Source organism: Euphorbia lathyris, chromosome 2, assembly GCF_963576675.1.
Source record: "Euphorbia lathyris chromosome 2, ddEupLath1.1, whole genome shotgun sequence".
NCBI classification, from domain to species: domain Eukaryota; kingdom Viridiplantae; phylum Streptophyta; class Magnoliopsida; order Malpighiales; family Euphorbiaceae; genus Euphorbia; species Euphorbia lathyris.
In genome coordinates, this window is record NC_088911.1 from 46,333,620 (window position 1) to 46,351,181 (window position 17,562).

The following is a 17,562-nucleotide window of genomic DNA, read 5'->3' on the forward strand; positions in this document are numbered from 1 at the left end:
ATCAGTTCAGGTGTACTCGCAGGGAAGAAATGCAGAAACTTCATACAACAGTAGGTGGGCTCGCCCATGTCCTAGGAAGTTCAAATGCAATTCGGAGAGATGATGGATCGCTTCTTGCTCTTCATAGCCGAATTCTTCCCGGGATTACGGATGTCCAGATTATTGAGGCTATTGCGCTGCGTGAAGGTTTGACATGGGCGTTCTCTTTGTGTCTTAATAATATTGAATTCGAATTAGATGCTCAATTGGTTGTGTAGGCTATTAATACCAAAGTTCGAAGATATAGGGAATTTGGAGAGATTATACAGGATTGTTTAGAAATTTTACAACAGTGACCTGATTGCTCGGTTGCTTATGTTCCTAGATTAGCGAATGGTGCAGCTCATGCGATTGCTCAAAGTGCACATTCCAATGCTAATTCTTTTATGTCTTTTGTGATCCCTTCTTGGTTGGAATGTGTTTATGTAAGGATTCTTCTGGTATTGAATAAATAGATATTTTGCTTCAAAAAAAATGATCTATAATTATATCAACTAATAATTTTAATTATGTCAAACTAAATAAATTATTATCTTTAATATATTTTAAAAATTAAAGTTAATATATTACGAGTCTATGATATATTTTTTAAAGTTTAGGATTTATGAATTGGGATCTAGAATTTTTAAATTAATGTATTTTTTTTAAGAAATTAAGATATAAAATCATATTTTATTTATAATATATATAAAAATAACATATTTAAAATTAATTTTGATAATATGATTTTATTGTAATTTTATAATTTTTTTTTTTATATAAAAGCCTAAATATATAAAAACCAGATCAAAACTACAATATTTTGGCTTGGGCCAGGTAAAAACAAAATTAAGCCCAACCTAACAATTATTTCAAGGGAAAATACTTTGCCACTGATTATATGTGAATTGAACCCTCACGCTCATGCACACACGTTAAATAGAAATTTTCAGATAAATTTTGGCAAGTAAGAGTCAATAAGACCTTTTTTGTTCAGAGAATAAAAAGAAATAAAATAAGAAGGAAGAAAGAATCATGATATTTTATTTATGACCCACATGAAGTTGTACGACAAGGGATGCAAGGTGATAGTAAAACGTTATCATGTTCTATTATTCCTAATTTAAAAAAAAAAAAAAAAGAAAAACATGAAATACAGATATTAGCGTAACATCATTCTCAAAACAACTCATTGTCACACCGTACACTTCATTAGTACATGATTAAACTGCATGAAAGTAACATGTTATTAACTTCTTTTAGAGTCCAATACCAACACTATATCTATACATATATCCCAACCCCATTAACTCATCATTAACCCATAATTAACAACACAAAATGTCTAATTACATGACAATGTGTTACGCTTTATTCCTGATAATGTTTTTATCAAGTTTAAAAGCATCAAATGCAGATTATAATGTGGTTAGTTTCGGTGCGAGATCGGACGGACGGACAGAGTCGAGTGCGGCATTTCTCAAGGCGTGGGCATCTGCGTGTAACTCGAGGACGGCATCCACGGTGTATGTTCCGAAGGGGAATTATTTGGTGAAGCCGATAAGGTTTAATGGGCCATGCAAGAGTAAGATATTGTTTAGGATTGATGGTAAGATAATAGCACCAACTAATTATTGGTCATTTGGAACATCTGGATTTTGGATACTGTTTTATAAGGTTAGTAGAGTTACTATCTATGGAGGTATTGTTGATGCTAGAGCTTCTTCTTTTTGGGCTTGTAAGATTGCTGGCAAGTCTTGTCCTCCTGGAGCTAGGGTACGTTCCTAACCATATCATTTATTAATACAATATCTTCATTTTCTAACTATTTTGGAATAAATTATCAATTTGACTTTGTTTAAATAAATATTAGATATCAATTCACTTTTTTTTATTTAATATTTTTATTAAATTATTCCCAAAAATGTTTTGGGTCAATAGTATAGTGGCTGGAAGTAAGCACCTAATGGAGTTTCCGAGCTGGCACTCCATCTGTTGGGAACCATCACTCTTTTAGAGGTGGTTCGAACTAGAGCTAGTTGAGTCGAGAGTTGGTCTGTTCATGCTTGACTCGACATAAAATAGACAAGTTCGAATTCAAGCTCAAGTGTAACATTTTGTTGTGTGTTGTTAGCAAGCTGCTCCTGTTAATTTTGTTCATGAATTTTACTCATGAACAGCCGGTTAATTATGTTTCTTTAACACAAATTATGTAGATTTAAGACATACAAAATTAAAGTTCCACACATAACTAAGTAGTTTACATTTCTCCTTTATAAAATTACTATTATTAAAAAAAAATCAAATCAAGCTTTTTGTTTATGAACATTATATTTGAGTTTGTTCATGAACCCATGACCAAGCCTGCTCTCAAGATTTCAAGTCTGAGTTTCTTTGTGTTCAAACTTTGTTCATCTATGAATCGAGTCAAACACGATTGAGTTTTTATCGAGCCGAGCCGCTTGACTCATTTATAGCCCTAGTTCCAACCTTCGTGATGATAGAATGCTGACAACTTCATTTATTGATAGAATTTCAAATACATAGTAGGATGAATATGTATTGTACACGTTTTAAGTATAAGGGCATTCCGGCAAAGTGCTATATGTCAGAGATAATAATAAAAGTTATTCTCAAAAATTTGTTGAATTAGATTCTCTAGACTGTAATTGGCTTGTTAATCTAATCAATAGACAAATTTATTAATTATTTTAAATTTTGTAATTATGTCTTAACAAATTCATTAAGTAAAGGATGCTGAATACATATGTTTGGATGTTGAATTAAGTGCAGTCCATAACATTTTTGGGATCAAGTAACGTGATAATCAAAAGATTAACAACAATCAACAGTCAGCTATTTCACATTGCTGTTGGACAAAGCTGGAACATTATGTTCCAAAACCTCAAGATAATTGCTCCAAGTTGGAGTCCAAACACCGACGGAATCCACATCCAATCTTCCTTTGGAATTACCGTCAGAGATAGCACTATAATGACAGGAGATGACTGCATTTCACTTGGCCAGGGCTCCAAAAATATCTGGCTTCAACAAATCGCCTGTGGCCCCGGACATGGAATCAGGTATCCTTTTTTTTTTTTTTTTTTTAATTACCTTGCTATTATCAAAATTATTGTTCTAAATTGTGTTTTTTCTGCAATATAGTATTGGGAGTTTAGGTTTGTACAAGCAAGAAGAAGGGGTCCAAAATGTGACAGTAACAGGAGTAGTATTCACAGGAACTACAAATGGAGTTCGAATAAAATCATGGGCTAGACCCACAACTAGTTTTGCTAACAACATTCTTTTCAGAAACATTGTCATGAAAAATGTCTATAATCCTATCCTCATTGATCAACGTTATTGCCCGAGCGGCCAAGGTTGTCCTAATCAGGTAATTTTCACTTAATTTCACTTGATTTTGTTTCAAAAACGTTGTGTAAATGGTAGGTGTTTGTGCACAGAGTTCAAGCTCAAAGATAAGTGGGGTGACATATCAGGACATAAGAGGAACATCAGCATCAAAAGTAGCAATCAATTTTATATGCAGTAAAAATACACCATGCAAAGGACTCAAATTGAAGAATATAAAGTTGACATATTTGAACAGAGGAATGGCATCTTCTTCTTGCACTAATGCACATGGCGGATCTAGTGGACTAGTCATTCCTGGAAGTTGCCTGCGACCATAAAATTATATATTCTTAATTTGTTTCTTTCAAGATTTCAGGGCCTTATTGATGTGTTTATTTTCTGTTTGTATATATATGTATTTTATTTGATTTTTTCATAATAAATGCTTTACATATAAATTGTTGTATTTATTTAATTTGTGACTTCAAATTGTTTGTAAAGGATATATATGTAACAAGGGGCGACATATATAAGTTATAAGACATGTTTATCAAATTCCTGTTTTGTGATATGTTGAATGGGGTTTAGTGCAATTTTTTCTTTCCTTTATGCAGCACAATAGAAACAATTTTCTTAACAACATTGACGAGGGAAATCATTCTTAAAATTTGGAATACTAATATAAAATTGACTGTTTAATGATATGTTACTCAACATTAAATTATAATATTATTTGATGAGGGCATCCATTCTCTAAGCCCGAGCCCGGAGCCAAGAGACGAGAACAATGAGAACCGGGGAAACCAGTCCAGTACGCGGGGCGTACTCACCAAGGCGCGGGGCGTGAAGGGACCAGCTTTCGAAGATTTGCCCAGAAGCTCGGGAACGCAGGGTGTACATCTATGCGCGCGGGGCGTGGATTCGGCATTGGAGAAGAAACCATCCTAGGAGGTCAAGTACGCGGGGCGTACGACTCGGACGCCACGCGTAGATCCCAACCAATAGGGCCACCAAGTCCAGGAGCTCGACTACGCAGGGCGTAGTCCCGAAAACGCTCCGCGTGAAGGTCATCACCCAGGGTCACCAAGATCAGAGGCTCCAATACGCGGGGCGTGACTCCAGGAACGCCATGCGTAAAATCCCCCGTGAAGACTCTCCAGGATCAGGAGTTGAGTTACGCGGGGCGTACCAAGATCCACGCGGTGCGTACTCTGCTGGAAGGATACTTCTCCTCTAAGTTCTTACCAATAAAGGACCATTACTGTTGAGGTTTATTCACTATTTTGCCATCCACCCCTTATTACTAAACTACCATGGACTCTTCCTTTTCCTATTCTACCCTGATACACATGTTTTGCCTAAAACCCTATTAATGGGCTTTTAGTCTTTTCTCTTCTTATTTGGGAGAGTATTTAAACTCTCTTCTTTGTAATGTTTCACAACTTTTTGATAATATTGATTTGAAAGCCTCCATTGGAGCACCAAGGTTCATCATTGTGGGTTTATTCAACCTTCTAGTTAAGCTAGAGAAGTTTGTAATCTTTGTTGGTTTACGATTAAAACCTCCAGTCGATTTCAATCTACATCAGTTGGTATCAGAGCCGAGTCATTTTCCTTCTTGGAGACTTCTTCTCGGAAATGGTTCAACCACGTATCGCAAACGAAGCCACCAGATCCACGGAACAAAGAGTTGAGGCGTTAGAAGGCAACGTGAAGCATCTAACGGAGTCTCTAAGAATGTTTGAGGAAAGAACTAAAGATCGGACACCGCAACACTCAAGCTCTTCTAACCGGAGAACCCCACCGGCGGTAAGAAGAGCACCCCCGACTTCAACTTGAGCGACAACCCACTCCACCTTCTAGGAGGGATCATGCACCACAACTACCAATGGGCCCTAGGGTTCAAGAGGTAAGATGAAACAATCTCTTAGTCATTAGAAATGTGGATAGTGATAGTGATGGGGATTTATTTGATGACTATGATATGCCTATGATTGCTAGAAATATGGGGATTAGGAAGAATGATGATGTTTTGAATGATAGGCATAGGAATGACATGCATGTGAATAATGTTGTTGGTCCCGCGCATGTGCGTGCCGGAAATATAGATATTGCGCATGAAAATGTTGTAGGTGGTTATGAGAGGGAGAATGTTGGGTTGAATGATCCGTATGGGGGTCAAGGCAATGAAAGAGGCGGATATGGGAGAGAGCCGAATTTGAGAAGGGCATATGGAGGTAATTTTTATTGGTCCCGTGTAACTTGATAGGATTAGTTCCAAGGGGGGGGTTAGGAACTAATATAACTTTTTCGCTTAATGATACTGATTTAATAGATTGTTTGAATAATTTGAACTTAATTTAATTCAGCAAGGCTGAGTATGGTATGAGACAGCAGTAATCAGATGCTGACTAGGACTGTTTCAATTGTGAGTTGAGAATTAACACTTAAGTTAGTTTCCAACTCAGCACTCAGATTACTCAGCTTTAGTTTGTACAGATTATTTACTGGGTGATTTTAAGCAAGCAAGCAACACACACACACACACACACACACACACACACATATATATATATATATATATCAAGAGAAAGGGTTAGAGTTCACTCAGCAGACTTATCCTGGTTCGGCCTCTCCGCCTACGTCCAGTCCCCGGAATCCTTTCGAGCTTTTTCAATCTTCTACTGAGCTCTTTAAAGGTAGAGCACAAACCGTTTATAATAGCAACTGAGTATGCAAGAGTATCATCCTCTATTCGTCTACTCAATCCTATCTACCTCTGAATACTATAACTGAGTACTTAGCTTCTCTCTACCACTGAGTACTATAACCGAGTACTCAACTTCACTCTTCTAACCTTTTACAAATGATAAGAAATTGTTATTAATACAACAAAGAACACTTTAGATGACAGAATCAATCTAGACTTTTACACAATGATTGGAGTTTGGTGTAAGAGCTTGCTTTTTCTTTTCAGACAGCTTCTATTTTGGATTTTGACTCAAAGAAGATTTGCTTTCTGTCTGTATATTGTGTTGTATATGTGTATAATCCAAGTGATGATTTGGCCTATTTATAGCAGTCTTGTGGCTTCAATGATTTGAAATCCGACATAGCCATTGTGGGAAGAACGGTCTTCTTCGTCATCACATGGTCAGCTTCCAGAGCTGCAGGCCAATCCTATCTTCTGTTTTTAGCAGGAGCCAGGTTTGCCAGTTTCGTCTTCTTGCACCAGGTTTGTCTTCTTGCACCAGGTTTGTCTTCTTGCCAAAAGTCAGATGGTCCATGCGTCTCGAAAAGGTCCTTAATACAGATTTCCAAGACTTCTGATTTGTGTCAGACCTTGTCTGCCAAGTTGACGGATCATTGACGCTGACTTGATTTTTACTCAGCTTGACTCAGCGGCTTCGCCTTCAAGCTTTTATGAAGAAGACATTTCTTTCTTAGTGTTGAGTTGTATTCCACTCAGCTTCAGCTGTGTGACTTGCTTATGCTGACTTCGTTCTGTCTTTCTTTTATAGACTCTCAGTTCCTGTTCTCGTTAGTTAACTTACTCAACATTGAACAAACACATTAGTACAATTAAATCAAAGCACTTAAATTTAATTGTTTAATCATGGGATTAACTTAAATAATTTTGTCAAATCAAAATCATGTGGAAAGGTGTTTCAATAAACTCCCCAATTTTGATGTTGGCAAAAGTATTCAATCAAGGAACTCAGTGTTGAGCTTCCCCATGATAGTTGACCTTTTTTATTCTTCTGAAATTACTCCCCCGTAAGGGTTGGATCTCTGACTTAGTTCAACTATAAACCTTCTAAGATCTAATTGAATGAAACTAAGGCTTGAATTTACTGACTTAGTTCAGTTCTAAACCTTCTAAGATTTAATCGAAAAGAGTCTAAGGTCAGCTTCAGAAGAAGGTCAATACTTGGAACATTTTATCATTACTCAGTGTTGATACTTAGTTAAGTTCAGATATCAGAGTTGAGGAATACCTAGTATATTTTACTTGTTTAACTTTTATGTTCACAAGTTTTAATTTGTTGTTGTTCAATGAATGGTTACATGAGACAGATCAACATATAAACACGGCAAGTAAGCATTGCATATATAAAACAGTTTGCAGAAAGATGCTTATATATAGATAGTCAGCTTTAACAAAGAGAACATGCCATATAAGAAACACAAGTTACAACCTAAGACTATTGCTAGTTCTATTTCTTGATGTTGACTTGAACTTGGTTCGACTTAGGTTTGGTTTGGCTCGGCTTGGTTGTTCTTTGTTGTTGAGTTTGGTTGCTTGGGATAGCAGAAGTTGAGCCAGGAGGCTTCTACTGAGTTTGACGTTGAGTTCCATCAGCTGACTATTTATCTTTCTCCCCCGTTTTGCCAGCATCACCAGAAGGAAGGGGAGGAGCATAGAATTGCCCCTGTTGAACAACACGAGTCAGTATGGTGGAATACTGTTGCATGTGACTCGTGCTTTCTTTGAGACCCTGAAAGACCTGCATGCCATCAGCCATACTTGAAGAGGGGATTTTGATGTGTGAGCTGAGCATACTGAGTAAGAACCCAAGTGACTTCCCAATCCAAGTAATAGAGTCCGTCATCCGTGCATAGGATTGATAGTACATCCTAAGTAGTGCAGAATCATACGAATGACGCTGAGCGTTGATGTGCCGAACATGAGCAAGTGTTGACCGGGTGCAGTGAAGGATGTCATTGGTGGCGAATAGCTTCACCAATCTGTTCAATGGAGCATTGAGAAGTGGAGGAGATAAGTTCACGAGCTCCGGTTAGCTCGGCGGTCAGCTGTGTGAAGTGCTGAGTGACTTCTGCAGAAGTTGCCGATGATGAGTTCACAGCAGATAGGGTAGTGATTTTCCCTTCGATGGAGTCCACGTGATTTACCATCATTAGCTGAAGTTCCGCCAGGTTGACCATAAACTCTTGCTTGGGCTGCTAAGCGACCAAAGAAGTCATAACACTCATCAACTCCTTAAGACCTTTGAGTTCAGTCAGAAGTTGCATGATGGATGTAAGTTGAGTTGGCTTAGCAGGAGTGGACCCAGTAGCATCGACGTGAGACTGATCTATTGGTTGAAGAAACATATGAGCTGAGTTGATGATTGCTGGCCTGACTTAGAGGCATTAAGAAAGTTGTAGGAATCATCTTCAGTTTGGTTCTGAGTAGTCTCAGGGGCCGTTTTCTGGTTAGCAGCAGGCGGTGGAGTACTTTGGTGCTGCCCAGAAGTAGAAGTGCCAGCATGGTCAATAGCTGCACTTTTATTGAGGCTAGCAGCAGGAGGTGACTGGCTTTCTAACTTCTCAGTAGAAGATGGAAGTGGTTGCTCAGCAGTGTGATTAACCTACTCAGGGTCAGTCTGAAGTTGAGTGGAAATTTGAGGTTGAGGCAACTCAGAGCTGTCTTTAGCAGGAGGAGTTTCCTTTGCTAACTCATTGTGTTGAGCAGCAGGAACTTTGAGTACTTGCTCAGTGGAAGGTGGAGCAGAGGTGTCGGCAGAAGCTTAACCCTTAGAGATTGTTGGGTCGGCTTGTTCCTCAGCTTGAGAAACAGAGGCTTGCTTTTTCTTCACTTGATCGGGAGTGAGTTCAGTGATGTCGGTGAAGAATTAGAATTGGAGCCTAGTTAGGTCAGTAATGGGGTCCCTCAGCGGAGATTCATCCAACAAGTCTATGACGTTGGGCTTTTGAGCTTTCCGTTTGAACCGCTTTTTCGTACTGCCCTTTTGAGTTTTGGTTTGAGGACAAGGGTCAGCAGCGATAGACTCTGGTGACTCAGAAGAGGAGTCAAGTCCAAGGTCAGCATAAAGGTTTTCCACAACCTTGTCCTTCACTGGAGACTCAGCTCCTTGCTCATCAGATTGCTCAGCAGCAGCTGTGTTACTTGGCTTAGCAGAACCCATCTTATCCGTTTGAGGTTGTTCGTCAGTGCAGCCTTGCTCTTCCTCCTGAGGAGTCTTTTCCAGGTCGATTTCCTGACTTCGCACGAAGTCTGAATCCTTTGAGATCACAAAGTCAAGTGGGTCAGCGTCTAACAGCGTCATCCTAGAGGTTTTCTTCCTGTTTAATGGTTGTTCAAGTGTCTCCTCACTTTCTTCGGGCTCAGCTTGCTTTTTCTATTTTTCAGCTGACTCTGGTTCCCCTTAAACTAGCTCAGTAAGAGCAGCTTTCTTTTCCCTTATCACCAGCCTAATCTTTTTCGCAGTTTGATTGATGTCTTTGGCTATTGGTGTTATAGAGGGGTTAGCTTTCCTCTTTCTTTCCTTTCTGGTTCGCTCAGCAGGTGCTGCTTCAACTACAACTTCCTTTCCTTTTTGAGACAACTCAGCAGGTGTTTCTTCAACCATATCACCCTCAACGGGTGCTTCTTCAACTATAGCCTCTTTTCCTTTCTTGGATTTGATAGGAAGGTTGTGAGCTAAGCCAAACAAAATTGCTGAGGTGATCTCAGTGCCTTCTACGTCAATTTCTCCTTTAAAGCCGACCTGGTGATCCTAAAGTATTTTGGTGATGAGAGAACCCATCCGAAGGATCCCGGTGCTGCATTGGAAAGCCCCAATAAGAAAGATGGGCATATTGAGTGGCTTATAGTTCATCTTGTGCCAAATGAAACACTGCTCAAAGTTTGAGGCTGAGGAGGAGGAGTTGACCTTAGGAAAGAGAAAGTTGGTCAGGATGTAGTGAGCTTGTTTTTTAGGCTGACCCATGCTGGTACTAGCGATTTCACCTTTATGATTTTTGGGTTTACAGAACTCAGCAACGTACTGAACCCGCTTATAATCATTCGTGCATCGCAGTTCTGCACCTTCTGCTTGAAGCTTTAGCAAGATAGCAAGGTAAGAGGGGGTGATGGTGATCGCCTTATTCTTAACCTTGGTGACCAAATAGTCATCGTCGTCCTCAGCGACCCTTAGGTTTGCATAGAACTCCTTCACCGGTTGTGGGTAAGTAGTTCCAGGGAGAGAGAATAGGGCAGTCCACCCATTCTTTGAAATCCAGTCACAAAAAGGTTTTTCTTCCTCGATGAAGCTTCCGGAAAACCATCGAGAATGGTAGACGTTCAGGTTTTTGATACTACTGAAGACTGGAAAGAACTTCCTTTCCTTAGGTTGCTTGTTTTTCTTTTTCTTCTTCGAATGAGTTGTTTGGTCAGTGTGAGGGTTTTCACCGAGGATGCTGACCTCGGGCATAGTTTGGTCATGCTGACCATGGATCTGTTCCTGAGACTCTGAGGAAGTCTCTTGATATTCCTGCTCAGCAGGAGATGGAGGATTAATGTCGGAGCGGTTGTCATCGTATTGCTCGGAGATATTCTGGGAATCGTTCGACATGGTGTTCTTGAGGATTTTGAGAAAGTTAGAAGATTAGGGAATTGAGAGAGATAGAGAGAGATCGAGTGCGAAATTTTCAAGCGTAAAGAGGAATTAGTGGGAATTCGTCCACTATTTATAGCCGGTGCGTGGTGATCTGATAGGTCAGAATGGCGGTTCGTTTCTGAATCAATCAACGACATTTAATTCTAACATTAATGAAACATTCGGCGCATGGGTTTCTAATAATTACGCCTACGTCATCCTAGGAGTCTACATAAATACGCGTGCAAGTATTCTACTCAGCATCTAAGATACTAAACGTTTGGTGTTCTAAGTGCTTAGTTTAGCGTAAAAGGGGTTCATATCATGTGGAGTAACTCAGCATTTTATCAATCACTCAATATATATAGTAATTCATTAAATAGTGATTTCATAGCATTCATATCTACTCAGCATATGACAGTTACTCAACATGTAATAATCACTCGGCATGATATAATCACACAACATACTCAGAATTTTGTTGAAAAGGATTAGACATACCGATAGCTTCCCTTAGTATGCTGAATTGCTCACGAGCCAATGGCTTCGTGAAGATATCTGCAAGCTATTCATCTGTTGGAACATAGGTCAGCTTGATCTCACTTTTAAGTACATGATCTCTGATGAAGTGATGTCTAATGCTGACATGCTTCATCCTGCTGTGTTGGATTGGATTTTTGGATAAGTCAATGGCACTTTTGTTGTCACATTTGACTTCAATTGTTTTGGTTTGAACTCCATAATCATCCAACCGTTGCTTGATCCATAGGACTTGTGCAACACAGCTTCCAACAGCAATGTACTCAGCTTCAGTTGTTGACAGGGCAACTGACGACTGCTTCTTACTGAACCAAGACACTAGATAGCTTCCAAGGAAATGACATCCTCTTGAAGTGCTTTTTCTCTCAAGCTTGTCTCGTCCATAGTCAGCATCAGCGTATCCAACGAGTGTGAAATCATTCCTGTTGGGATACCATAAACCTGCATTCACTGAGCTTTGCAAATATCTAAGGATTCTTTTTACAGCTATGTAATGAGATTCCTTAGGGTCAGCTTGATATCTTGCGTAGTAACGTACTGAGTACTGAATATCTGGCCTACTTGCCGTTAGATAGAGTAGAGAGCCAATCATACCTCGATATAATTTGCTATCTATTGACTTACCTTTTTCATCAGCACAAAGTACAGTGTCAGTACCCATTGGGGTAGATATTGGCTTACAATTTTCCATATCAAATTTCTTCAATATCTCCTTGGCATACTTAGTCTGACTAATGAAGATGCCATTCTTGCCTTGTTTGATTTGAAGTCCAAGGAAGAAGTTGAGTTCTCCCATCATTGACATTTCAAACTCAGTTTGCATATGTTTGCTAAATTCCTTACACATAGACTCATTAGTAGCACCAAAAATAATATCATCTACATATATCTGTGCCAACAGGGTATCTTTACCCTTTTTCTTAATGAATAAGTTTGTGTCAGCTTTTCCTCTGACATAGTTTCTTGTCAGCAGAAAGTTGGTCAGCCTTTCGTACCAAGCCCGTGGTGTTTGCTTCAGGTCGTACAATGCCTTTTTGAGTTTATAGACATGGTTTGGGAATTTTGGATCCTCAAATCCTAGAGGCTGACTAACATAAACCTCTTCATTTATAACTCCATTAAGAAATACACTTTTAACATCCATTTGGAACAATTTGAAATTCATGAAGCTAACATATGCACACAATATTCTTATAGCTTCTAATCTAGCTACGGGTGCAAAGGTCTCACCATAGTCAATACCTTCCTGCTGACTGTAACCTTGAGCTACAAGTCTGGCTTTGTTCCTGACTATGTTTCCCTGTTCATCTAGCTTATTGCGAAATACCCATTTTGTTCCTATGGTCTTTTGATTCTTTAGTTTAGGCACTAAATCCCATACTTCATTTCTCTTGAATTGATCGAGCTCCGCTTGCATCGCATTTATCCAGAATTCATCGTTCTCAGCTTCTGAGAAGTTTCTTGGTTCAAGAACTGACACGAAAGCCACGTTGCTGAGATATCTCCTGAGTTGATTTCTGGTCATCAGGGTGTTCTCGGCGACATCAAGAATGCTGCTTTCAGAGTGTCCTCTTGGAACCTTGATCTCCTTTGGTAGTGTAGTGTCTTCAGGAGTCGGTGTTTCAACAATCTCTGCAGGATTATATTGGTCAGCAAAGATAATTTCAGCTTCGTTCTTACCTTTGGTCAGCCAATGGTGCTGAGCATACCAACACACTTTTATAGTGTTTCCTTTCTTTCCACAACAGTCACACTGACTGTTCTGCTGAGTGTACTATCTTTGCTGACTAGTACCCAAATACTCAGTCTTAGAATAGAACCTTTTCTTAGCCGATGAACTCAGCTGGTTCTGTATGGATGTGATGTCCTTTCTCGGCTTTTTAGAGTCTAATTGGACTTCAGAGACAAACCCATGCATGATTTTCAAGTTTTCATCTTGCCTGGTATTGTCCTAGAGAAGATGTCGGAGGTCACTGAGTTTGACCTCTTCAATCTCATCACACCGCCTGCTGAGTGCTCTTATTTTCTTGTTACACTTTTTGATAAGTGTATAGAGATCACTCAGGGCATTTATCATTTCATTTCTGAGCAAGGGTAGAGACATTACCTCAGTTGTATGTTCCTCATGATCAGATTCATCAGAGAGGTCAACTTGCTCAGAGAGACAGTGGTCAGCAGATTTGTCAGCCATGAAATAGATATTAGCTAACTCGGTGGCATCAACTTCTGATGAGGTTGACTCATCACTGTCACTCCATATGGCCACCATTGCCTTTCTACTTCCCTTCTTGTCTTTCTTCAAGGTAGGACAGCTTGATTTGATGTGCCTAGCTTGATGGCATTCAAAACAAGTAACAGGCTTTGAGTTGTCCTTCTTGTGTCTGCTGTCGCTTGACTCAGCTTTGTATTTATCACTTCTTTTGAATGGCCTTTTGCTGTACTTATCATTTTTCCTAAACAGCTTCTTCATCTTCCTGGTAAACATGGCCATCTCCTCATCATCTGATGAGTCAGCTTCGGTTGAGTCAGCTTTCATGACAAAAGATTTTTGCTTCTTGTCCTCAGTTTTTTCTTTAGCCTCAAAATTTTTCATGGAGATCTCATGGGTCAGCAAAGATCTGATGAGCTCATCATACTTGTACGTGGTCAGGTCCTGAGCTTCTTCAACAACTGTCTTCTTTGCTTGCCAGCTCTTGGGAAGACTTCTTAGAATCTTCTTCACTTGTTCTTCTTCAGTGAAGTTCTTGCTAAGTCTTTTAAGCTCATTGATAATGTTGGTGAATCTTGCATTCATCTCAGAGATGTCCTCATTATCATTCATTTCAAACAGCTCGTACAGCCGCATATGTTGATTCACCTTGGACTCTTTGACTTTGCTGGTTCCTTCATAGGTAACCTCCAGCTTCTTCCAGATTTCCTGTGCTGACTCACAACCTGAAACCTTATTGTATTCTGCAGCATCTAACGCACAGTTAAGCATATTGATAGCCGAAGCATTATTTTGTAATTTCTTAAGGTCATCTTCTGACCACTTATCCTCGCTTTTGACAGTTTTTACACCGTCAATGATTTCATAGGGAACAAAAGGGCCTTGGACTATAGCTAGCCATGCACTCATATTTGTTGCCTTAATAAAGTTTTTCATCCTGTTCTTCCAAAATGTATAATTGGATCCAAAGAACAGAGGAGGCCGACTGATAGATAATCCCTCAGGGAGTATCTGGGTTGTTTGATTTCCCAGAAGGAAACGAGTGATGTTCTCAGCCATTACAGGGATCAGCTTAAGATAGTTTTTATCTTGAATAGTGAGCTACTGAGCTCTAATACCACTTGTTGGTCCAGTGTAACTTGATAGGATTAGTTCCAAGGGGGGGGGGGGTTAGGAACTAATATAACTTTTTCACTTAATAATACTGACTTAATAGATTGTTTGAATAATTTGAACTTAATTTAATTCAGCAAGGGTGAGTATGGTATGAGACAGCAGTAATCAAATGATGACTAGGGCTGTTTCAATTATGAGTTGAGAATTAACACTTAAGTTAGTTTCCAACTCAGCACTCAGATTACTTAGCTTTAGTTTGTACATATTATTTACTGAGTGATTTTAAGAAAGCAACACATACATATATATATCAAGAGAAAGGGTTAGAGTTTACTCAGCAGACTTATCCTGGTTCGGCCTCTCCGCCTACGTCCAGTCCCCGGAATCCTTCTGAGCTTTTTCAATCCTCTACTGAGCTCTTTAAAGGTAGAGCACAAACCGTTTACAATAGCAACTGAGTATGCAAGAGTACCGTCCTCTATTCGTCTACTCAATCCTATCTACCTTTGAATACTATAACTGAGTACTCAGTTTCTCTCTACCACTGAGTACTATAACCGAGTACTCAGCTTCACTCTTCTAACCTTTTACAAATGATAAGAAATTGTTCTTAATACAACAAAGAACAATTTAGATGACAGAATCAATCTAGACTTTTACACAATGATTGGAGTTTGGTGTAAGAGCTTGCTTTTTCTTTTCAGACAGCTTCTATTTTGGATTTTGAGTCAAAGAAGATTTGCTTTCTGTCTGTATATTGTGTTGTATGTGTGTATAATCCAAGTGATGATTTGGCCTATTTATAGCAGTCTTGTGGCTTCAATGATTTGAAATCCGACATAGCCGTTGTGGGAAGAACGGTCTTCTTTGTCATCATATGGTCAGCTTCCAGAGCTGCAGGCCAATCCTGTCTTCTGTTTTTAGCAGCAACCAGGTTTGCCAGTTTCGTCTTCTTGCGCCAGGTTTGTCTTCTTGTGCCAGGTTTATCTTCTTGCCAAAAGTTAGATGGTCCATGCGTTTCGAAAAGGTCCTTAATACGGATTTCCAAGACTTCTGATTTGTGTCAGACCTTTTCTGCCAAGTTGACGGATCATTGACGCTGACTTGATTTTTACTCAGCTTGACTCAGCGGCTTCGCCTTCAAGCTTTTCTGAAGAAGACATTTCTTTCTTAATGCTGAGTTGTATTCCAATTAGCTTCAGCTGTGTGACTTGCTTATGCTGACTTCGTTTTGTCTTTCTTTTATAGACTCTCAGTTCCTGTTCTCGTTAGTTAACTTACTCAACATTGAACAAACACATTAGTACAATTAAATCAAAGCACTTAAATTTTATTGTTTAATCATGGGATTAACTTAAATAATTTTGTCAAATCAAAATCATGTGGAAAGGTGTTTCAACAATTTTGAGCGGGATGATGCTTTTAAGTTAAAAGTGGATTTACCATCGTTCGGGGGAGAACTCGACATAGAGGGTTTCCTTGATTGGTTGTTAGAGGTGGAACGGTTCTTTGATTATGCGGGAATACCGGAGGTTCGAAAAGTCCATTTAGTAGCTTACCGGTTGAAAGGAGGAGCTTCGGTTTTGTGGGATAATATGAAGGAAGGGAGAAGAAGAGGAGGAATGGAGCCGATTAGATCTTGGCTTAGAATGAAATCGATGTTGCGGGAGAGGTTTCTACCACTTGACTACGAGCAATACATTTACAGTTCTTATCGGAACTGCTCACAAGGTGCAAGGAGTGTGCACGAATACACCTCGGAGTTCTTGCAGATTTCGGCAAGGGCTAACTTGTCAGAAACCGAAAGCCAAAAGACTTCAAGGTATCTTGAAGGATTGAAGTATAACATCCAAGACCGGATTGGGATGCAAATGATGATTCGGGTGCAAGACGCCCATAATTTAGCATTAAAGGCTGAGGCACAGTTGACTTTGAGGGGACATGAAAGCTATAGGAGAGCCGGGACCGAAGGTACTTATAGAGGGAGAGGAGCTCCCAAGGGGATTGATAAAGGAAAGGGTATTGCAAGTTCAAGCGATCCCAAGGCGCCAAGTGCAGGAAAGGCACCTAGTGGAGATGTGAGGCCTTTTAAGGCGACACAACCCCCTAGGGGCAACAACCCCTATGCGAGACCGGCTCCATTCAAATGTTTCAGATGCAATGAGCTGGGTCACCGTTCCAATGAGTGTCCCAAGAGGAGAAGTGCCAACATGGTTGAGCGGTATGAAGATGATGATGAGTATGATGATGAAGGGGATGTTTGTTGTGACCCAATTGGTGATGATTATGAGGAAGAGTATGATGGTGGACAAGCCGTACATGTGGTGAGAAGACTCTTGATCTCGAGTAGAGTGGAAACAGACCAACGACATCAATTGTTCCGAACCCGATGTCTAGTTCAAGGGGTGAACTGCAATGTGATTATTGACAGTGGTAGCCAAGAGAACATCATTAGCGACACAGCGGCTAAGAAGTTTGGGTTGATTATCGAAGCACATCCGAGTCCGTATAGTGTGGGTTGGATCAAGAATGTTGGAGAGCTGAAAGTCACTCAAAGGTGTAGGGTACCTCTTGAGATAGGGGAGTACCGGGATGAAGTCTATTGCGACGTTGTGGAGATGGATGCTTGCCACCTATTGTTGGGACATCCGTGGCAATTTGATAGGGACGCTACCCATGCCGGAAGAAAGAACACCTATCGGTTTGTGAAGGACGGGATTCGTTATGTGCTCACACCACTTATAGGAGAGCCCAAGACTAAGGGGAAATCTACTTTGATCATTTGCCCAACTCACAAGGTGTTTATCAACGAGTGTGAGGAAAGTCAAACGGTCTATGTAGTGATGGTAAAATCTAGTACACCGTCGGAAAGGGGAGGTAGCGAAGGTGAAGAAGTCCCAGAAGAAGTGGGAAAGTTGCTTAATGAGTTTCGTGACATGTTTC

At 39.9% G+C, this 17,562-nt stretch overlaps 1 protein-coding gene across 1 annotated transcript; it reads left to right on the forward strand.

Moving 5' to 3' along the window:
- The first annotated feature begins 1,359 nt into the window (after window positions 1-1,359).
- On the forward strand, window positions 1,360-3,710 carry LOC136216924 (polygalacturonase-like). Its single transcript, XM_066003467.1, has 4 exons — window positions 1,360-1,794; window positions 2,812-3,101; window positions 3,184-3,412; window positions 3,483-3,710. The coding sequence occupies exons 1-4, from the start codon at window positions 1,360-1,362 to the stop codon at window positions 3,708-3,710; spliced, it is 1,182 nt and encodes a 393-aa protein (XP_065859539.1).
- The last annotated feature ends 13,852 nt before the right edge of the window (window positions 3,711-17,562 follow it).

Coding starts and splice junctions, on each gene's coding strand:
- LOC136216924 (XM_066003467.1), top strand. CDS start 1,360: ATGTCTAATTACATGACAATGTGTTACGCTTTATTCCTGATAATGTTT. Junction 1,795..2,811: donor CTTGTCCTCCTGGAGCTAGG/GTACGTTCCTAA, acceptor AATTAAGTGCAG/TCCATAACATTTTTGGGATC. Junction 3,413..3,482: donor GCCAAGGTTGTCCTAATCAG/GTAATTTTCACT, acceptor GTTTGTGCACAG/AGTTCAAGCTCAAAGATAAG.